This window comes from Coturnix japonica, chromosome 10, assembly GCF_054131305.1.
Source record: "Coturnix japonica strain WE chromosome 10, WE-NBRP24, whole genome shotgun sequence".
Taxonomy (NCBI): Eukaryota; Metazoa; Chordata; class Aves; order Galliformes; family Phasianidae; genus Coturnix; species Coturnix japonica.
In genome coordinates, this window is record NC_140672.1 from 1,521,060 (window position 1) to 1,543,262 (window position 22,203).

A 22,203-nucleotide genomic window follows, 5' to 3' on the forward strand; every position below is an offset into this window, starting at 1 on the left:
GTTGACATTTCAGACAAATCCTCCAGTTTGTTAGGAAAGGAATCAAAAATGAAGCAAATAGGCATTGTCTCTTTACTGTGTGGTTATTGCTTTCCATGTAATCTAGTGAAACAAATGGGATAACTGGAATCTGGATCAGGAGCACCATGAGCAACACACAGGAAAGTCCACTGAATCTGTTTCAAGTATTGTGCCCTAATGCTTGGCAGTGAGGTTTACCTGTGTCTGCAGCTCTGTTAACGTGGCTGTATTTGTTCAGCTTGAAGATATGGGGCACTTATTAGGACAAACCATTTTTAATCTCATATTAAATACTTCATCACACCTTCATGTGTGATGTGCTGAACTGAGTTCACACCTGAAGCTGGAAAGAGCAGCTGTGTTAATCTGTGCAGCAGTGCCTTTGTGCTTGGAGTTGTGGTAAGGGAGAGAGATGGTATTAAAATATACTCAAAACATATCCCTCCTCTCCAGTTTTCATTATATTGTGTTGACTTCCCATGGCATTTTAACTCTTTGGTTTAGAAGGGGAAGGATGAAAAGATTCTGTGTTGCTCATAGATTCTTTCATTGGGAACCTATCGATTACCCATAGATAATTGGGTCATCTCTGGGCAAATAGATAAGAGCTATAACTGGTTGATAACACTCATTATAACTTTTCAGCCACTCCTTGGTTAAGATACCGATATTATCCATTCCTGTTCCAGCTTAGAGGAAAGCATTGCAACATAGTAAAGTCAATGCGGGGAAATGCATTTTGAGAAACAAAATTTGCATGTCTTGATCAAGTATGGGTACTTCTGTTGGAGACTGACCACTAACGCCTTCACTCTGTCCTTTCTTTCATTTACTGACCTAATGAAGTGGAGGGCCCTAAACTCTTGGCTGAGTGGAACCTTCTTATGAAGTATCAACATGAAAGCAGTATTTTTCCTTTACATGTGCAGCACTGTGAACCTCAGCATTACGTTACCAAATCAAGTTGGTTCTTAGTCCTGTGTCCTTCAGTCCTTGTAGGTACTTCCCTCCCAGCAGTGTAAGACAGCTGTGCAAATTCTGAATCCAACTGAGAAGCTTGTATTCGGTATCTCAGGAGCAATGCCAAGTGCTTAATCATGAATCCCTCATCTGTGTCTGAGCGCATTAGCTCAGCCAGACTGAAACAGGTTTGCATTACTGCTGGTGGTGCTCAGGTGGCGTGAAAGAATGGCATCCAGTGACAAGAATCACTGAAAGAAAGAGCAATCCTGCTTGCTTTCTCAAAGCTTCAGGACGGTTAGTGAAACACGAGCACAGGAGGCGTTTGTAATGATAAACAGCACAGATTCAACTGGGAAAACATTGGTAAATGTGACTGCTCGTAAAGCAGCATGAGTTCTCTTTTCCTAGTGGAGTCATGCATAAACTTTTTGTTTTACTGCTGTTTTTCTGTAAACTTCAAGCTCTGCATGCAATGTGATGCTTGCAGGTTTAACTCAAAAGCGCATAAAAAGCATGTAAACAAACTTAGAAAGGACCCCCATGATACAATCATTGGTGTGCTGCCCTCTATTCATTGTTGCCGTTCAATTTACTGTGACACAGTGATGAAAATAATGCTTCATGTTGGTACTGTGCCTTGGGACCTTTGGCTGAGCCTAACCCTGCAGCTTATTCTGCATTTGTCAGTGTGTGCAGCTCCTAACCCCTGTGTCTTATAGGTAAGGACAAGAAGGGAAGCTGCAACCTGTCTCGTGTGGACAGCACCACCTGCCTCTTCCCTGTTGAGGAGAAAGCTGTGGAGTACTACTTTGCTTCTGATGCTAGGTAATGTGCTACAGCATCTTTCAGTGTAGATATAGATTTGTTCTTTCTGTGACAAATAATGTCTTATGGCACACGATGTTTGCTTTTATAGTGCTGTCATTGAGCACACCAACAGAGTGATTTTCCTTGAAGACGATGATGTAGCAGCTGTGGTTGATGGCCGTCTTTCCATCCACCGGATCAAACGTACAGCAGGCGATCACCCCGGGCGCGCCGTGCAAACCTTGCAGATGGAACTTCAACAGATCATGAAGGGTAACTCTTCTGAATGGGTAGATGCACATACCCACAGTCACAGAATTATTCAGGTTGTGAAGGACCTCTGGGGTTGATCTGGCCCTGCACAAACTGGATCAAGTTGTTTTCTTCAAGTAGAGACTGAAATCTGATGATAATTCTGACAACCTGGATCAGGTTGTTCAGATCATTCTTTGGTTGAGTTTGGAGTCTTTCAAAGGATGGAAATCCCACAGACTCTCTTAGCATCTCTTCCAGTGCTTGACCTCACCCTTGTGCAAGAAATCAATCTTGCATCTAATGAGAGTTTTCCTCAAGCTGACACCATAATGAGAATTGTGGGGCTGAGGATTTTGCCTCCTGCTTGGAAGTGTCAGTATTTTCCAAGGTTGAAGCCTAACCAGCTTGGACCTAACCATTAGTTGACACATTCTGATACCTTGAATCTAGTTCTTATAATGAGCTGATGCTTTGGTAGAAAATGAAATGAAATGAACCTTAACAGTAAGGTTCATTAGGTACAAGAATGAAAAATCATGTCTGACTGGTAACTGGCATGATTCTGACCCAAGCTTTTCCCCACATGAATGCAAATTACCTGAAAGTAAATAAAAGTATTATCTTGTCTTTATTTTATAGGTAACTTCAGCTCGTTCATGCAAAAAGAGATATTTGAGCAGCCAGAATCCGTTGTTAATACCATGAGAGGAAGGGTCAACTTTGATGACTACACTGGTAATTGAGATGAATCTTTATTTTTGGCAGCACAGCATCCAGTAGTTATTCACACCAGTAATCTTGAGATGTTCTGGTGCTTGGCCACCCTAATTTTTTCCTCTCTGAATCTTGCTTGCAGTGAATCTTGGTGGCTTGAAGGATCACATTAAGGAGATCCAGAGGTGTCGGCGTTTAATCCTTATTGCCTGCGGGACGAGTTACCATGCTGGAGTTGCAGTAAGTGGTCAGTCTCAATCTGTTTGTGAACTGTGGGTAGAGCTGAACGGTGCTGCATCTGTCAGCAGGATAAGGATGAGATAATAATGCTCAGCAAATGTGTACTGTGTGGTGAAGACCCTTTGGAAGCTGTATTCATCAGCAGTTGGCCCTATAGGCTTTTTATGGGGCTGTAAGCAGGGCAGCTTTTCACAGGGTTAGTTCTATGTAACTTGAGTATACTGAGTAATTAGGATATAATCCAGTTCTAATTTTTTAAATGTATTTTGTTAGTAATATTTTCCAGTGTATGTCAACCAGAAGGCTTTTCTGCACTTAGTTTTCTAAAATCAATACATCACTTTCTAACATCACCTTTTGCCAGACACGTCAGGTTCTGGAAGAACTGACTGAATTACCTGTGATGGTTGAACTCGCCAGTGATTTCCTGGATAGAAACACTCCTGTCTTCAGAGATGATGTTTGCTTTTTCATCAGCCAGTCAGGTATGGTCTCGCTTTACAACCCAACTCACATCTTTCCTGTAAGCCTGGGAGGCCAAAGGCAGCGGGGCTGAATTCTTGTGCCTGTCTATAGGACTGCAGATCCTACATGCAAAGGAAGAAATTGGCATAGACATGCTGGAGATAGGGGAAAAAACAGTGGTTCTTCCCCGTCCATCTGCATGAGTTCATTTAGCTCAATGACAATAATTTATTTATTTTCATTTTAGTTGTAGACTGTCACAGCTGATCTTCAGCTTTGTTGTTAAAATGAGTGGTTAGTGTTTCCTCAATGCAAGAAAATGCCTTTATTAGCAAGGTCTTTTTCAGGTAACTGAATGTCCCTTCTTTGTAGAGGACTCATGTAAGTGCTGCAGGTTTTTGCCAGGTTTTGAAACGTTTTGCTTTTTCCCCTTATGAGTTGCTCTGTCCCAAATGCAGCAGACGACTGATTGAGGGCACCCTGGGGGATGCATCTTTCCCCTGAAGTGTTGGATGTGGCAAACAAACAAGGATTTTCCTGGAACCTAAGCTTGGTCATCAGGCATTACAAAACCAAAACAAAGTAAATAAATAGCCCCCATCTCCCCCCCACCCATAAATCTGTTTCTCTAGCCTTAGATTTCCACCCTCCTGGCTGGTAGTGTGTAATGCAGTGTGCAGCCAGTGTTGTTTTTGTATTGAAGTAGAAGTGAACCTAACTTGCTTTGGTTTTCTGTTGCCGTATGGACAGGAGCACCTCAAAAGAGGAGAAAGGCAAATTGATATAATACATGGTAGCTTATAGTCCCATCTGTGGAGCTCAGCCCACAAACATCACTGCTGGAATCCCCACTATGGGGTTTCAATTTTCCCACCTTCTTTTAGTTCATTTAAACCAGCCTTTTTAATTGCAGACTCCTTTGACTTATAGACAAACACGAACCTTTAAGATTCTATTTGGAAAAGCACTGCAGTTCTACATCTGCAGTGGAAAGAGTAACCAATACCAGCATTGGAAAATGTGTCTTTACAGGTGAGACAGCAGATACTTTGATGGGTCTTCGATACTGCAAAGAGAGAGGAGCCTTAACCGTAGGCATAACCAACACAGTTGGCAGCTCTATATCACGGGAGACGGATTGTGGAGTCCATATCAATGCAGGACCAGAGATAGGGGTTGCCAGTACCAAGGTAATACCAAGTTCACAGACCTTAATGAATCTCTTGTGAAGAAGTTGGTTATTATATGGGTCTACAGAATGCTTTCTATTCCCTTTTAGCAGCTGCAGTGGATGACTGTGTAGTCAGTGATCGTGTGCACTGCAATACTATTCATTTTCCTTTTCTTGTATCTAGCAAAGAGCTTTCTTCTGTTTTATAAAGGAAATATACTGCAAGGAAGCAGTATTAAATGTTGAAAGCAGAGTGGTCTCAGAATACCCTAAAAGGCAAAAATTCTCTTCTGTATCTTAGCAAATGGGGGAACGGTCTATAAAATAAACCCATATTTTGTGTCCACCTAAGAGTTATTCTCTGATTGATGCATCTGGCTGCATGTGATACAGTTTAAAATGCCGTGCTTTGCTGCATTTCATTTCAATGAAGTGCTTCTGCACGGTGAAATCTGCTTTGATTTAGTTATATTTAGAGGCGAGATGATGTCAATCTGTTACATAAATTCGGCCAAAACCACATTGGAGTTTAATAGTTCAGTGGGGAATTTGATCATGGAAAATTCATGAGTCTCTTACAAGAAAACTTTGAACGAGTTGTTTGTCACTGGGTTGTTTTCACATAACCAATGGTTGGAGATAACTGAAAATGGCATTTTCTCTCTGGAAATGTGGGGAGTTACCAGTGTTGTGCTTATATGAAGTATGAACTGGAAGAGGTTCTCCCCTAAGGCTGTATTCAGGTTTGTTGTGAGAACACATGATGGATAATGTAACACGTCTTCAACTGCGTGCTACCCAAAAGTAGGAGGTCATATTCTTCATCAGCCTCTCCTAATTACCATCATTCAAGCTTTTCTAAATTCCTTCATAGCTATTCTCCAGTATTCAATGTGGGGGTTGTTTGATCACGGTTGAGAAAGGGGTAGAACTGCTACAAACCTTAATCTTATTTCTAAGTGACTTCAGTCCCAAGCTGGCCCTGCAGAGCATTTCATCACAACACTCGTCTTTTAAGGACTTCAAAGGCTCTCCTTCATAATAGCTGCTGGATTCTATGCCTCAGATGTTACTGCAGACAGAGTTGCCTTGAGCACTGTGTAGATGATTTTTCCCCACACTTGGTGTTGATACACTGCGAGCTTTTAGGGAGCCTCTGCAAGGTGAGGTGTTCAGGAACTGTTCCTGAGGAACAAGGAGGGCTGGGAAGTCACCTTTGCAGTAGACTTTGCTTTTCTTGCACATGGTCCAAAAATCCTACAGCCAGCTGTGCAGTGTCACAGCATCCAGATGCAGCAGTGGGCTTCCAGTGCATCTCCATCACTGGGTCTGATGATCATCAATGCTGTCATCATTTGCTCTCTCAAATACAGGAAGAAGGACACAGCTATAGTCACAAAACAGGATTTAGTAGTTGCCAGAAATCCTTGAAGTGCTTTTTGCTTGTGTTCCTCTTTCCTGCTCGAATGAAAGGAAAGCCACCATGTAGTAATGTGTTAAGAACAGAATCAGCAGCTAATTGAAGGATGTAGTAGGTGACAGCTGTTTGCTTTCTGTCTTAATAAAGTGTTTCTCTCTCCTTCTTTCTCCCTTCCCCTTACTAGGCCTATACCAGCCAGTTTGTCTCTTTGGTGATGTTTGCCCTCATGATGTGTGATGACAGAATTTCTATGCAAGAAAGACGCAAGGAAATCATGCGTGGTCTCAAAGGACTGCCAGGTAGGAAAACATTGCATCAATTCCATCTTGCCAAGTAATAATTAGATGGCACAGGTGAACCTGGCAGCACCTAAGCTTTGCATTTGGAAGATGGAAGGGTTGAGATTTGTGCAGTGTGACTGTTAGTGGTAACTTTGCAACTGTATTCTCTCTCTTTAGTGCCTTCAGAGCACTAAACTGGACTATTAAACACTGAGTTCAGTTCACTCTGTGGGTCACTGCTGTCTGTATGTACTAATGCAGGGTTATAAGCAGATGCAACTTTGATTCTTCCAGACTTGATTAAAGAAGTGCTGAGTATGGATGATGAGATCCAGAAGCTGGCCACAGAGCTGTACCATCAGAAGTCTGTTCTCATCATGGGACGTGGCTACCACTATGCTACATGTCTAGAAGGAGCTTTGGTAAGAGATTTCTTTATTTGAAACCTCTTCAAGTGCACTTAGCTGTGGGCTTAGATTAGACACCTGGCTACAGGCTGATTTATAAACACTAAGCAGCTGTAGTCTGACACAGGCTGAAATAGTGCATGAAATAACACTCCCCATCCTGCTGCTGTTACTTCCGTGTGAAGATACCCAGTTCACACCATAGCTGCTGGCTACAGACTGAATATACACTGAAATACTTCTAGTGGACTCAAATGTATTTTCAGCTTCAGCGTTCACACTGTTTTATGTCTATTTGGATTACAGACAGGGCACACTGATAAAAATCAATTCTTTAAACTGTTGGGGTGATGTTTCCAGAAGTGCTCAGCATCCCAAACTGAGCACATCCCTACTTCACAACCTAAGTACTGCAGTTTTTACCTCTGAGAAGATTCCTTTTGGTGTTGTGCTGTCACCTATGTACATGCACACACAGCCTCTTTGTATTTACCTGCCCAGTTCCAGGCTGTGATGATGTATGCATTGACTGAAGGCAAATCTTGAGGATCTTATGAAAGGTCATTTTTTTTTTTCCCCATCTAGAAAATTAAAGAAATCACCTATATGCACTCTGAAGGGATATTGGCAGGTGAGCTGAAGCACGGCCCTCTTGCACTGGTGGACAAACTCATGCCTGTTATCATGATCATCATGAGAGACCATACGTATGCAAAGTGCCAGAATGCTCTCCAGCAGGTCATTGCACGACAAGTAAGTACCCGTAAAAGCTTTTAGTGCACCAGAAATGCAGGTTTTAATATGGAATATATGCTGCTTTATAGGGCACCCTGCCTATCTGCTATAGTGTCACCACCTAAAATGTGAGTTCAGTAGGTGGTCTATGTGGGCTTTTCATGTGCAGTTTTGTATAATATTGGGAGGGGGAAAAAAGAGTAGGGGAGAGAGCCTGATTGGTATCTTTATTATTAAATTTATGACCATTTCAGCTACAAATCTTACAGGGCAATAGAAGCTGGAGGCTGGGAGCTTTGTGACAGTGTGGGTTAGGTTCAAGATATCTGCACATAACTCATGCAGAACCCACAGAACTGAGCTAGTTTTCAGCTTAAACAGTCTTTCACCAGCTAAGAACACATAGCAACTTCTATTTGATGTGTGGGGTTTGTTTTTTAAGCCTCTGGGGTATCCCAGTTCTGTCAGGTCACAGAAAAGGGAACAATTCAGACTGTGCAGCCATATATGCATGCAGACTGCACTGATGTTGTGTTTTAATGAGGAAAAGTGAGCTGACAGAAGGCAACAGATGCAGAAGCCTGGTGGACTTTGTTTATCCTTTAAAATATGCTGCAGGGATGCCCATGTGATGTTAAGCTGTTTAGCTTTGAATTAAGAGAGAAGTTCTTGCTGCCACTGATCTGAATAGAAGTGAAAAACAGATTGTTCCTTTTTTAATTCAAAATTTACTTTTCCTTGTTTCAGGGGCGACCTGTCATCATTTGTGACAAGGAAGACATCGAGACAATTAAGAACAATAAGAGAACAATCAAAGTTCCCCATTCTGTGGACTGTCTGCAGGGGATCCTGAGCGTTATCCCCCTTCAGCTTCTGGCTTTTCACCTTGCAGTTCTCAGAGGATACGATGTAAGTACGATATTCTCTTCCTGATTCCCTTCCTCGCCTCTTGCATTTGTGTTTGCTACCTGCATGGTCTGGAAAAAGCGTGTTGTGTGAGGCTGAAAGTCTGTGGGGGGTGTGTGTGACTGTTGGAGTTATTGGAACCAGATTAAAAGGTGGACCCAGCGACTGCAGAAGCTTTTTGTGAGCAAAATGTGAGGGCAGTCAGTGGCTGAGAACTGTGCAGTTTGAGCTTGGATGTGTCTGTTTTCTGGTGCTGGAGGGCTGGTAGGGAGCAAAAAGGAAGCTAAAAAATCCACAGAAGGATGTTTGAGATACAGAGTTTGTGTTGGTTATTTGATCTTAACACAGGCATTGGCCTCTACCTCTTACTGCAGTGACCTTCTGTATTTGAGATCTATAACAGGGTACACCAAAGGGACTGAGTCCTTTGTTCTTGGCAGTCATAACAGCTGTGGTTGATGGGCTTTTTCTGTACTGATCATCCTAATTAATAGGGAAATATGTTCAGTCGAATTCAGTTTAAACACAGAACCAACACTCCACACGTTACAGAGTTGTACACAAAGGAAGTGTGTAAATACTCACGAGCATCTTCTTTCTCCTCCCTCTCTGCAGGTTGATTTTCCAAGAAATCTGGCCAAGTCCGTAACTGTAGAGTGAAAGATCATCTGAATCATAGGGGCAAAGGGGAAATAAGTGAAAGACTCTTTTTTGGTACCAAAATAATTTGATTTTAAAGTCCCCTAGGTAAATCTTATTTTGGTAAATGATTGTTTGTGTACGAGATCACCGTGATTCCATTACATTAGTGATTGTCAAATTGATTCCACATGCTATGCCGATGGCTTTGGGTTTTTTGAACAATAGATTTCCATGAAAGCTATTAAATGGTTTCCTTTAAAGGTTACTGAGTCTTCTAGGTAAAGGGCCCTCCACTTTACTTTCAGATACTGTCATTGTTTCTTATCCAGTGTTGCTCATTCCAGTTGTTGGTGAGAAACCATTCGATGCATTACCTGTCAGTGATACCAGGGTGTACAGCTGGAACAGGAGCTGCTACTGGTCACCGTCGTGTTTGTGCAGGTATTTTAACAGTGGGAGAAACTGTAAAAGAGCATTTGGGTCAACTTCTGCCTCATCCGTAACAAGGGATTCAACCGAACCATCTCAGCCTCTGAAGTTTTAGGCACTTGATGAATGTGCTGTGAGGAAGTAATGTTGCTTCAGAAAGATGTTACCTATGCCAAATACCTAGCAGCTGACAATCTCATAGAGCACGCCGTGTGACACAGCAGCTCTTTGTAGTTGTACCCATGAAGATGGTGGAACTCATGCCTTCAAATGCAAGTGGAAGCAGTGTCTGGCTCAGCACCATGGATGCCTACCAAAAAAAGGAGGGGGAGCAGTGCTCAGTTGTTGCTGGTGTTTATTTTGTTGGGTTTTAATTTGTTTTTTAAACAAACAGCCCTCTTCCTGTGTTCAGGGATGAAGGTTTTTCCCTCTTGAACTGAGAGCTGTAGCACTGCAAAGAGAGTAAGGAATGAGCTTTATTTTGCTGCAGGTCACTTAATGGTTTCTGCCTTCTGTCCTTCGAGCAGAGAGAGCGCTAAATCTCTCTCTAAGGCTTGCTATGTTATACAGAGTCCCTTAAGTGCATGGGTTCTGGTTTATTTAGGAGCATTTCATAGTTTGTAGTGTCATATGTGGTTGTGTCAAATGGAGCTGATGTAAAATTGGAGGGGATAAAACTTGATAGGCACAAAATACGAACCTTGACAATGATTTTTTGACAAGTTTGCAGAAGTTACACAGCAAATATACCTTCAAGATGTCGAACAAGTCATTAAAGGGCAGTTAACTGGGGGTTTCCTAATGCAAAAAGGTGAATTCTTACCAGCTTGATGAGTTTTAAATTAGCTTTATACATGTAAAAGCGTGGTACAAGATGGAAAGCAATGCTTGCTGAGTCCTGGTGAATATTCCAAACTGCTGCCCTGGAAAACTGCTTTAACAAATGCAGTGTTTGGGGACCATCCATTACTATTAAAACTCAGCTCTGGTGGGTGATTTACAGCAGAATAGGACTGCTCAAAGTGTTTCCAAAGACAGTGGCAATTCTGCTTTGTGTCAAACCACAGTAACCTGTTTGACTTCATAATCAGCTCGAGGCTGTTTCGTTATGTTAATGAGTGAAATGCTGCGTGCCTGGAAACGGTTTCTCAAAGCCAACATATGTATGTTCATTAATTTGTGTTCAGCCTATTAATTTATGAATGCATTGTGCTGCCAGCATAGGAAGTGTTGCATTGTATTTGTACAGCAGTTGCTTATGAGGTAGTGACTTTTACTCTGTGCCCCTGCCTAGACATGACCAGTAGGTGCCCTTCTTTAGAAGGGGGTAATTCTCCCAAAGGAGCAGCAAAGAATGTGTGTTCAGTGCTCACAGTCTGGGGGCAGCTCCTCTTCCTGCTGCCAAACAACTTCTTAAGGGAAGCTGTCAACTTTGAGTGTGGAGGCTGGGAGCCAAGGAAGGTTCTCTCCCATTGCCCAGCATAAGGTCTTGCAGTATCACACCCTGTGTTCTTGTTAGCATGAGTCTGATGGGAAAGAACCTGCAAGACAATGGTTTGAAGATCTGTTTTCTCCTGTTCTGTTCAGGAGAAAAGCAGCAGGCATTGCTTTTAGCTTGCCTTGTGCAGAGAATGGTCTGCCTCCTTGCAAACAGTGTGGTCAGCACAACAGGCAGAGTGGTCAGCCTCTCAGAATGCAGATTGCTGTTCAATAGGAGGTTAGTAATGCAGGCTGTTATGGAAGCTGTGTACAAAGAGGACCAAAGAACAGGATTCTAAATGAGAAATGTAACGAGTCTGACACTCCTGTTGGATGTAACTGTACAGATATTGCTGAGCTCTTTGGTTTTAATGCTGTGATAGACAAACCCTTGCTCTCTGTAATTCTCCACGACAGGTTCCTCATTTGCCTGAAGTTAAGGTAGTATTCACCCCCTGCACTCTGCAGGTTGCCAGCAAACTGCCTCAAGTGTCCAAACTGCCAAAACAGAGGTGTAGTACGTGCAGGTGGGATGTTGTCATGCTTCAATGGAGCACCCTTGCTATGAAGAACTCCTCTGATGAGCATGGTAGGGAATCCGTAAAGCATCTCACTTTTAGTTGCCATGCCAGTGTGAAGTCAGACTATGGAAAGGACTCTTCTTAGCTTTCCTTACCTCATTTTGTGTAGACGTGTTGTGTTTTGATGAACAGATGGTATTTCTCTTTTTTTTTCCCTAGAGGACTTTTAGAATGTCTCGTGATATTTATTAACAGCGGTCAGTCTTCTGCTCTCCAGAATGAATGTTTTGCTTACTGAGCCAGTCCAACTCCCTCCTCCTGATGGAGGTGTGCAGACATCCAGCAGCCCCTCACTAAAATCCAGCCACGGGTAAACACCAATAAAGCCCTTCCTCATTCTGCATAGCAGCTGCCTATTACTGCATAAGTTTGCCAGAAAGGTTTTTCCTCCTATCTGCACTGAAGAAAGGCTGTACTCAGCTCTGAGTTTGTCAGATGAGTGAGTAGTGTCTGCATGTATGTCATTGCAAAGCAGTGTTGGGATAGCCAGGTGTCTGTAGGGTGCTTGGAGTGCCCTTATGGTCACATCCTTGTTTGTTGAGTCTCGTATGTAAAGAGCTGCACTGGTGAAAGCTCTGAGACAAGTGGGAGAATCTCATGTGTATGATAACATGCAATCTTGCTTAAGTAGTATCCCTTAGAATAGCCTGGACAAACTGGGTTGGGTTAAGCTACAGAGTGAGGTATCTGAAAGCCCACAGAGGACCAACATTAGTGCAGGATGAGGGGTTTTCTCCCTTCTGGTAGCAGTCCTTGGTAGCACAGGCAGCAGCATGTGGGATGAATGGGGGGAGCTGCAGTTTGGCACGTTGGTGTTTGGCTGTGGCTGATTTTAGATCCCACCTGACGGTACCAAATTTGCCTCTAAAAGCACAGAGTCCCTCCACCAGATCAGGAAGAAGAAATAAGGAACTGAGTTTGAATCAGAGGATAAAACTATTTGCCTTCCATTCAGTGCTTGTAAATAGACATTTGAAATGGCAGATACCACCGTTTCTTCCCTTTGGGTCTGTTTGCCTCTGCTTGTACATATCCAGCTGGCTTGGTTTGTGGGGACCAGTCTGTACCTTGTTTCCTGTTGTGTGCTGTATGCAGAAGATGTCTTATTTTGTCTGTAGTGTTTTATAATTTGGGTTCTGTCTTTTTGCTTACTTTTTTTGTATCTCACCCTTTGAATAAAATCAAGTGCCCTACATTAAACAAATGGAATGACTGGTCTTTAGTTAAATACACATAAAAGTATCCAACGAGCATTCTCCCCCCCTCCCCTCAGGCCCATTATTTCCTATTAACTAAAATATATTCCTGTGGTCCTCACAAATTCCTATGGCAACAAGTTTACACAAACAAGCTGCTTGCCTGCATCTGGATCCTGAAAGTGGTGGTGAGCTCAGGCATGTGGGGGGCAATGAGCTGGTGGGTGGCACCAAGCCCATGGCAGGGGATGGGGTTGGGTGGGCTGTGAGGTCACTTCCAACCCAACCATGGTCCTATGGTTTTGTGTGCTTAGAAGTTGATTTCGGCTTAGAATAGCCTCAAATTGCTCTGCAGAAGGACAGCAGCATCTCCTCCAGGCATCCTTTCCCCTTCTGATTTGGCTCCTGAAGCAGCTTAAAATCTGTTGCATCTCACTAAGAGCCCAGCATATCCATCCCACCTGGGTTACCCAATGGCCAACGAGCATCAGAGCAAACACTACATGGAAAAGCAATAAGGCAAGGATTTCATTGGTGGCCGTCTTCAGTTTGACACCCCAGACAGTTCATGGTTATGGATTTTAACCTGGTTACATCTCCAGACTTCCCTGTTTCCGCAGGTGGATCGCATCACTGCCCCCAAGGACTGAGAGCAGCTGCTTGCATGGAAGGAGCAATGGGTGAGCTGCAGGCAGCCAACACCACAGCCCTGGGTACTGCCCACAGCCCAGGGTATCACCCAGTCCCATCTGCTTGGAATGATTTGCAGTGAGGCATAGAGAACCCACCGGAGAAGTGTCACAAAGCACAGGTTATTGTGGTTGCATTTTGTACTGCGTTTTTTGCCTTGTTTTTAGGCTGTAAGCAATAAAATCTCCATGGATGTTTTATTTACAAACAAACAGATATGATGCTTGCACCTAAATCTGGATTATTATTTAACAGCCTCGTGAATTTTGCCTGCTGGCTCAATGTAATGTAGATCCCACGAGCTGATGCAATCCTTCCTATGGCTCCACTCAGGCTCTGCATTTAACCTGCAGAACTAAGCGGGTTCCCTGGTAGCTTTCCAGGGAATATTTCTCTTTCTTTTGAGGGGGTAGGGGGGTCTTCTCACACTTTGCTTCTTATTTATTTAGTTTTATGTTGTGGGAATGTAGAAATGTGCTGCAGTAGATGATGGGTGGTCTCAGCGCACGGCTTTGGTTGGCGGCTGCTCAGCTAAATTGTTTCAGCAAGAAATCATCATCCCCAAGAGCTGTAAAGGAAAAAAGGCCACGTCTCCTCCAGTCTGTATTTAGGCAAAACTCCCTGCAGGCACTGAGGGGGGTGAGCAGCACTTGGACCATTATCGATGTCTCCAGAGGTAAGTCTGTTGTGATGGGGGCAAGAGGTTCTGTCCATGGTAGAGGTGGGGATGGCCAAACTGGAAAACAATCATTGGAGGTCAATGTGTCTGAGTGCTGTATTTGGGTTGGAGCAATCTCAGCCATTGGGACTGTGGGTGGTGGATGAGGCTTTGGGTGCTATGGGAGGTTCCTCAGCCCACAGCCAGGTTGGGTCTGGGTTGTTTTTAATGTACCTTCCAACCCAACTGTGAGCAAACAGTGGAGACAGGGAAGGGCATAGCACTGGTTGGCTGCAGCCCCTTTGTGTACCTGTAGAATAGGAGAGAAATACCAGGAACAAACCCCCTCTGTCGGCAGCTTACACCCTGCGTATACAGCAGCTTCATTGTGATGGATGGCACAAAGTGAACGTGGCATTTCTTTGGCTCTTGCTGGCATGTTTCTCTCCTCTGTCATGTACATGACACATGAGCTGCTTCTGTTTTATGGGGAAGTTTGTTAAAGGGCAGGCTTGGAAGACTGGAAGTATTGGCTGTGCAGCCCCAGCTGGAGTAGACATGAGATCAATATATATCTGGAGACAAAGGGAGGCTCTTGCCAAGAGAGTTGTTTTGCACAGGGAGCCAGATTCCCTTCTAAGGCATCCTATACATCAAAGCTTAATCCTTCAGTGCTCGGTTTGGCAGCAGATCTCTTGTACCAAATGCACTTCGGTGCAACACAAAGGGCAAACAGCACTGCTATGAGGTCCCATGTCCTGCAATGGTGCAACAATGATGTGAGCATCACTTAGGGCCACGTGTGCACCACCACTTTGCTGCACCGTGTGTGTTATGCTTAGAAGAAACTGGTGGATTTTCCACAGTTTTCAGACCAGAGGATACAATTTCTGAAGCTCCTTCCATATCCAAGGTGCTTCTTGGGAATGTATGCAAAGCTTTTGGCTTTGACCCTTCTTTCCCTGTTAACATTTGCATTTGTTCCCACGCGCCTTTGTCTGCCTGGAAACACATTGGGGTGAGGTCTGATAGCATCCAGTCCTGAAAAGCAGCCAGAGCAGTGCTTTCTTTGTCACTATCTCTATGTCTCCCATTTCTAATGGGCACTCTTTCAAACCATGCCAATTTGGCCTGGGGTAAGCAGATAGAGTTACCTCCATATTTGCAGCATGACCTCAGCTTTCCTCTGCCTACTGCAGACTCTCCGGTTATTTAAAGAACCCACAGGAACTAACCCTGTGGGATTTCTATTATTTTTAATTCCCAAAATCCCCAGCAGCTATGCAGCCCATGAGACAGAGCTATGTGAGCTGCCCACCAACAGCACTAATCCAGGATTTGAATCCTCCCAATGTAGCTTGCTCTGGACACAAGTGATGCTCCTGGAGCTGCCCTTTAGGGTCCAGAGCATTGCTGCTGTTCTGAGGATGGACAGCATCACCAGGTCCTGGGCATAAATGGTTTCTCTTGCTGCAGGCTCAGGTTTGGGCTGGAGAAGGAAACCAAATGGAAACACAACCTTATAGCATCACCAACCTTCAAAGCCCTATTGCAGGGAACCTAAGGACCCTTAGGGTTCCTCAGTGCCACATTCCTATGGTTCTTGAGCACCCCCAGGGACTGTGACTCCAGCATCTCCCTTGGCAGCCTGTGCCAATGCACAACTGCTCTTTCAGACAAGACTTTTTTCCCTATATCCAACCTGAATCCTGTCCATTTGGGTCAATTTTGGGTCAAAAGAATCAATTTTAAGGTCTCCTGCAATTAAAAAGAACAGTTGTTTGGCTTGCTGTCATGCTTGGAGGACAAGCTGTTGTCTGAGCATCCAGGATTTTAGCTTGCCAACATTGGCCTCTTTTATCTTTGATGGGTTATTTCTCCCATTCATTGCAGGGGAGCTGGGATGGGACAACCTTTAAGGATCCCTTCCAACTCAAATGATTATTCTATAATTTGCCTTTGCATCCTTCTCTTAAAAACAACCAAAAACCCTAACAGAACAAACGAAAGTCCAATGAATAAAAAACACCCAACAAAACACAATAAAATAGTAATTTTGTGAGCCTAGGAGAGAAGTCTGGATCAAACCATCCACATCCCTACCCAGACAGGATCAGACAAGAGAGAATGACATCAGTTTAACCTTCTGAGCTGGACGCTTAAGAAAACAAACAGAAAACCATCTGATGCTCCTGAAGTTATTTGAGTGCATATTTAGCAAGAGCACAACTCCCCTGATTCCATGGCAGACTGGGAAATAGGCTTCAGTGATCAACACATAGAAAGACACGAGGCTTAATCTACCCCCCACCCCCCGACCAGAAATGTTAAGAATTCACATCATATCCCAACAAAACAGAGATTCCCAAGTTCCAGTCAATGGAAACGTCGCCCATATATCTCTTGCTGGCTCCCACTGCTGCATTGGAGGCAGCTAAAAATACTCTTTGAGCCATTCCTGATCTTTATTTTCCACTTTGGCTGTCGCTGTGGTTACGGGGATCCTGCTCTGTTGTTCCCAATGGTGAGGGGTCACGGTGTCTCCAACCCTCACATCCCACCTGCACAGGGTTTGCTGTGGTTTACTGGGAGCAGAGCCAAAGCCGACCCAAAGCCTGGAGAATTTCCCTTTTTCTTCCTTAAAAACAGCACAGGGATTGCCCAGGTAGGATGAGATATTACACCACAAGAGGCCAATGGGGAGATAAAGCTTTTTAAAGCTATGGGTGCTCGGATTTCACATTACCCATCCCAAAAATGGGTCGGAGGTGTGTAGATACACTCTATTTATTTCTGCTCAGCTTTTAGTTTCCTCGAGATCTTTCCATTGAGGAAAACCATATAGGAAAAGGACCCCAACATCCCATTGCTCAGTGGATGCTTGAGGAGACCGAGGGGCTCCAATGGAGGAAAGGATCAGGGACAGCTGAGCCATGCGCACTCAGAGGGATGTGCCAGGAAGGATTTGAAATGGGAATGGAAAGTGGAACACAGAAATCCCCTTGCAGTTGAAGTGACCTCATAGGCTAAGCTCAGTTTTCCACTCGCTGTGGTATTTCTGCATGCTCTTCTCCATCCCTATTAATTCCTCCAGCTCTGAAAAAGGCCCCATGAGTTAATGGCTGTGAAGGACCAGTAAAATCCCTGCTTGGGCTGAGGACAGGGTCAGCCCATGGTGTTCCTTCAGGCCACATCTGCACGCCCTGTGACACAAGAAAACACCTTCAAGAAATGATATTTTGCCTTCCTTTGCTAGCAAGAGGGAGCTCTGAAAGCATTTCAATATTAAAAGATATTTAAATTATCTCAAGAAACATCAGCAGTTTATTCTGGCAGAGCGCTACAGGCTTTCAGCCACTGTCTGCGTGCAACATGATTTATTCTGTTGTTTTTACAAGTGATTTTATGTCTGCTTCTTTGACAAAGAGTGTTACATTCTTCAGCAACACAAACAGCAAAAAGAGGATCCTACCACGCCACGGCTGCTGCTTCCATCAACCCCATTTCAAGGGCTTTATCTGTGAGTTAGAAGGGGGCTTTCTTTGCCAGAAATAGAAAGAAGAGGAAAAAAAAAAGAAGAAAAAATGAATAATTTGCTTCCCTGCCAAACAAGGAACTCAGCAGCTGCCCAAAGCCAGCCACGTGCTCGGCAGCATTGCACGCACAGCTCGTTGCTTTGCACACACTGTTCTAAAAACAGCATTTCTTGGGGAAATTTAGGAGGAAATTCATCATGGTGAGGTCTATGAGGCCCTGCTGCACAGAGATGTACGGGTTCCCCATCTCTGGAAGCGCCCAAGGCCATAGATGAGACTCTGGACAACCTGAGCTGTTGGGGGATGCTCAGCCCACAGCAAGGGATGGGGCTGGGGGGCTGTGAGGTTCATTCCAAACTGGTAGCTCACAGCATGAATCATTTGCTGAAACAGGGCTGGGTGTTAAGGCTGAACTTGTATTAGTCTGGATGAGGAGCTATGAGATATGGTTTAGTGGCTTGTGGTAGCAATGGTTATGGGAGGATGGTTGGACTAGATGATCTTGTAGGTCCTTTCCAACCTTGTGATTCTATGATCCACCCCCCTGATTATTATCCTCTATTAATAGTATTATCCTGTATTGATAGCTGGGAGTGATCAGGTCACTGACAGAAGCCTGAGGGCTATAAGAAATGAGTTTAGGGGACTGAGGAGGTTGCTCCCTCTACCTACCCAATGAATCTGATGGAGCCCAGCATAAATTTGTGTAGTTCTTTAATAATAACATCAAAGGTCAGCAAGAATAATGACTGGATTTAACAAATGACACATGCAACAAACAGAGGGAATAAAACAACATTGCACAGCGCTGGCTGAGGTGACAGAACACAATCCAACATCAGAGCAGAAGGTTTCTTTCTTTTCCTTTGCTGCATCAGCACCACATAGAGGGCAATGTGCACAGATTGCTCCAAAGGCAGACATTCCCCAGGATAAACAGTGACAGAAGATGCCTTCGTGCACCAAGGAAGAATTCTGATGGCCACCAAAGCTCATAGGGGTAAATGCCTCAAAATGCAGCCAGCAATAATGTGTGATGTTGGAATCTTTGTTGAACGCAGCTGCTCGGTCCTCTGGTGCAATGATAGAAAGCTTTGCTTGAATTAAACACAAAGGGATAATCAAAGTGATCTATGTTGAGCAAAGAAAACTGTTTATTAATGCCATCGGACATCTGTTTATTGCTATTTAGACCGACCCCATATATGAGCATGTGAAAGTAGTAAACAGAGAGATCTGCTGAAGTCCTTTGAAATCGTGGAGCAGATGTAGCTCCACTCAGCTCCTTTTGATCTGTAACGAGCCTTTACTTAACAACTGGCTAGTGTGGATTGACAGCCTGTGTAATGTGTTTCGAGGAGAGTTTTATACAGAGAGAATACATAGGGCGCCATATATCAGCACACAGCACACCAGCTAATTCGACCTAATTTACATAGCATTAATTGCCTGTGAGTTCATTTCAGCTTGGGCCCAGATCTTCACTACCTTAAATTCAGTTCTGATGGGGGATGTGCAAAACTCTTCCCAATGCATGGAAGGCTGGGCAGCCCGGTGTCCTCGTGTGCCTCAATTAGTGCTACGTAAAGCAGGTGCTCGTCACTACAGGGAATATTTGTACACTTATATAAAAAAAACAAGCCATACAACCATAAAGGGAAAAAAAATAATACAACAAGCACAGCTTGATACAATAAACATGCCATGAAATGTCACTGGCTTCATAATAATTTACTACAACTTGACAAATGTTCTTTTATCCACATGGGATAGGAAATGCTTCCATCTAACATATGGTAAGCATGCAGTAATAATATGTACAACAACAACAACAAATTTGGAGTTCATTTTTTATTCATAAAGGGGATGATTACATGGGGGGGTATTTTGCAATGGTTGTTTTCCTAGCCCGATGTATGCTTCGTTTTGCTACTTTCCTACAGTGGATTTATTTTCCCCCTCTGTTTGGGGAGAGGGAAAATTCCTATATACATCTGCAAGGAGTTTGCTTCAGTCATGGAGCATAAACTGCTATTACTCTTTTTCCCCAGCAGTAGCTTTGAGATTTATGGGTTTATGTTTATTGCTTAATTGACACTAAAAAAACCCCACCCCTTGATGCCATAATGCTGAAAATCAATCTCTTTTCCAACCCGTTTTGAGGTTCTGTTGAGGGAGATATTTATTGATCCTGTGTTACATCATACTCATAGAACATCTCACCAAACCCCATTCATCATCAGAGGGAATCCAACCAATCTTCCCACTCCAACGCCGCCATCACCAAGTCATCTCATTGAACCAACCGTGCCCTCCACCTCATAGAACTTGACATAGAGAGTGGCAAAAATGGGTTTTTGCTCCAAACTGGGGACTGCTCTGTGCCGCCTGCAGACAAAACAGTGTTGGGGTGAATGGTCACCCTTCAGATGAGTCTTCGGATCCATCGTATTTGCTGTGTTTATGGCACCTAAAAGCGGCGCATTGACCGAACGTGGGTTAGCTTGACCCTGGGCCTCATGGTCAGGCTTCATTCACAGATGTCCTTATGAAGAGGTCCCAAGACAGGTCTCCATTGAGTCTTTTTCATCTGTTCTTTTTCCTCCTTGATATTTTTTTTTCCTTTTTTCTTATTTTTATTTTTTTCTTTTTAATAGCAAGAAAAGCTAGAATTAATATTTCCAACAGCACTGAAGTAAGCACTTGGCAATGCATTTCTTTACCTGGTACAAAATGATACGAGCATGAGAACCCTTAGATATTCATAGCACAAGACAGCTTTACCCTTTATAACTTGACAGTTTCCAGTCCTTTCATGAGAACCAATCCTAACCATCAAACAGAGACTGAAGTGCAGTGACCTCCCCTATTGCTATCACTAGGCACGTGATACTCATAACTCAGAAGTTTGCTGTGGTGTGGAATATGGTGGGAGTCCCACGAAGAGGAAAGCATGGAGAAATGCATCCAGTCCATTTCTTGGAAGACCGATTCCCATCTTGCATCTGGTGTGGGATTTTTGCCATCGTCAAGAACTGCGTAGAGAAGTGATGTTGCTGAGAGTTGACAAGGGTGAGTAAGCACACTGGCTCTTTTGAGCGTGGAAGACATCTGCTACTTATTCAGGGAGGGAAAACAAAGAATCAAAGTCCATGTGGAAATATTTTCGGGGCAAAAGTACGTAATTTACAGAAAAAACAGGAACGCATCAGTGGTAACCATTTCAAACTGACAATAACAAGGAGCCCAAGCAGACTGGATTTAGAGAAACTGATACGCCTAACCACCTGTTTGTACTCAGAAACTTTCCTTTAAGAATGGAAAACAGCATTAAATTACAGCGCTGAACTGCAGAGGTGTTAATTAGATGGACATAATTAGTCTAAGCCAAATGTAGAGACTCTTCTGTCAACCAGATCTTTCCTCATTGCTGGGAGCCCCTCTGTCCTGCTGGGAGCACTGACCTGCTGTGTCTCACTGCTGTCCTCTTGGGAGGAGGCTGAAGCCTGGTGATTCATTGATTGATTTCCCGTGTGATCCATTTGCCTGCTGGCACTTCGTTTTCATTCACCTGCACTTCCACATCCCAACATACCCCAAACCAGACACCAGAGACCTACCCCTTCTCCTTTTTGGACCCTCTGAGGTGGCCTTCGCTTCTCCAATTCACAGGCCATGGGAACAGCTGCTCACCATCAATTCTGCTCCACATTTACGGGGTTTCTGTGCTTGCAGACCTGCTGTCGTCCTTATTCACCTGGCAGCTGGCATGCAAGCTGGCTTTCTGTCATCCCTTGAGTCTCATACCATGAATTTATGCAGATGTCTTCAGGATGCTCCACGCTTATGCACCTGAAGGAGCCTTTTGCAGCCCTTCCCTGGGGAGAACCTTCAACCATTTATCCTGGAATCACTGCGATGAGGCACGGGGAAGCAGTGTTGGGGGGGGGAGCCTTGCTGAAACAGAGCTGGAGTCACTCGCTTTGCTCCTGCAGTCTCTTGGCTTTTCTTGCTATGATAGTTTGGTGGCACTGATGCTCAAAGGGTTTTAAGGACAACAGAAAATGAAAGGAGAAAGGCGACAATGAAGTCGTTTGTTCTGTCCCATTCCAAAACCGGTGTGGCTTCCTCTGCCCCTTCCCACCCCCCCACCCCCCACCCCAAAGATGGACATGATACAGTACTGCTGAAAAAAAAAAAAACAACAAACACCCTCAAATGCTTCTAGAAGAGATGGGACCCCTAGACTGTAGGGCGAGGAGGGGGCCGGGATGGAGGGGGGGCCCTGTTGGGTGGTGGGACTTGGGGCAGTGGGGGGAGAGGGGGAAGCGTGGAGGATGGGGAGGGGGCGTGGGGTGTGGGAGAGCTGGGGGGTGGCGGGGTGTAGATGGGGGCTGGGGGAGGGGGGTTGTAGATAGGGGCTGGGGGAGGGGGAGGCAGGGGGTAGGTGTTGTTGAGGGGGTATTTGGGGGGGGCGTCCGCGTTCTTCACTCGGGTGAAATTGATGCAACGGCCCTGGAAGAAAAGAGAAGAAAGAGGAAAAACAGAGTTACTGATGGAAGCTGATGTCCCTGCACGTATAAAACCAAAATAACTGCTTTTCTTGC

At 44.2% G+C, this 22,203-nt stretch overlaps 2 protein-coding genes across 18 annotated transcripts in view; one reads left to right on the forward strand and one right to left on the reverse strand.

Moving 5' to 3' along the window:
* The window catches only part of GFPT1 (glutamine--fructose-6-phosphate transaminase 1), a 33,492-nt gene that overhangs the window by 11,079 nt on the left and 210 nt on the right, over positions 1–22,203 (forward strand). For 7 of the 14 annotated variants that reach the window (XM_085510074.1, XM_015882876.3, XM_015882877.3 and 4 more), the window contains 11 exons: positions 1,704–1,809; positions 1,901–2,064; positions 2,686–2,781; positions 2,903–3,000; positions 3,365–3,485; positions 4,498–4,655; positions 6,241–6,355; positions 6,632–6,759; positions 7,330–7,497; positions 8,227–8,388; positions 9,001–12,720. In XM_085510074.1, coding sequence (XP_085366200.1) covers positions 1,704–1,809; positions 1,901–2,064; positions 2,686–2,781; positions 2,903–3,000; positions 3,365–3,485; positions 4,498–4,655; positions 6,241–6,355; positions 6,632–6,759; positions 7,330–7,497; positions 8,227–8,388; positions 9,001–9,045 — 1,361 coding nt within the window. In that variant the 3' untranslated portion in view covers positions 9,046–12,720. Of the gene's footprint in view, positions 1–1,703; positions 1,810–1,900; positions 2,065–2,685; positions 2,782–2,902; positions 3,008–3,364; positions 3,486–4,497; positions 4,656–6,240; positions 6,356–6,631; positions 6,760–7,329; positions 7,498–8,226; positions 8,389–9,000; positions 12,721–13,332; positions 13,615–13,872; positions 14,079–22,203 lie in introns of those variants that run through there. The other 7 variants (XR_014932205.1, XR_014932203.1, XR_014932204.1 and 4 more) reach the window with 4 other exon arrangements.
* Positions 18,294–22,203, reverse strand: part of ANTXR1 (ANTXR cell adhesion molecule 1) — a 69,719-nt gene continuing 65,809 nt past the window's right edge. For all 4 annotated transcript variants that reach the window (XM_085510084.1, XM_015882878.3, XM_085510085.1 and 1 more), the window contains one exon: positions 18,294–22,111. In XM_085510084.1, coding sequence (XP_085366210.1) covers positions 21,839–22,111 — 273 coding nt within the window. In that variant the 3' untranslated portion in view covers positions 18,294–21,838. The remainder of the gene's footprint in view (positions 22,112–22,203) is intronic.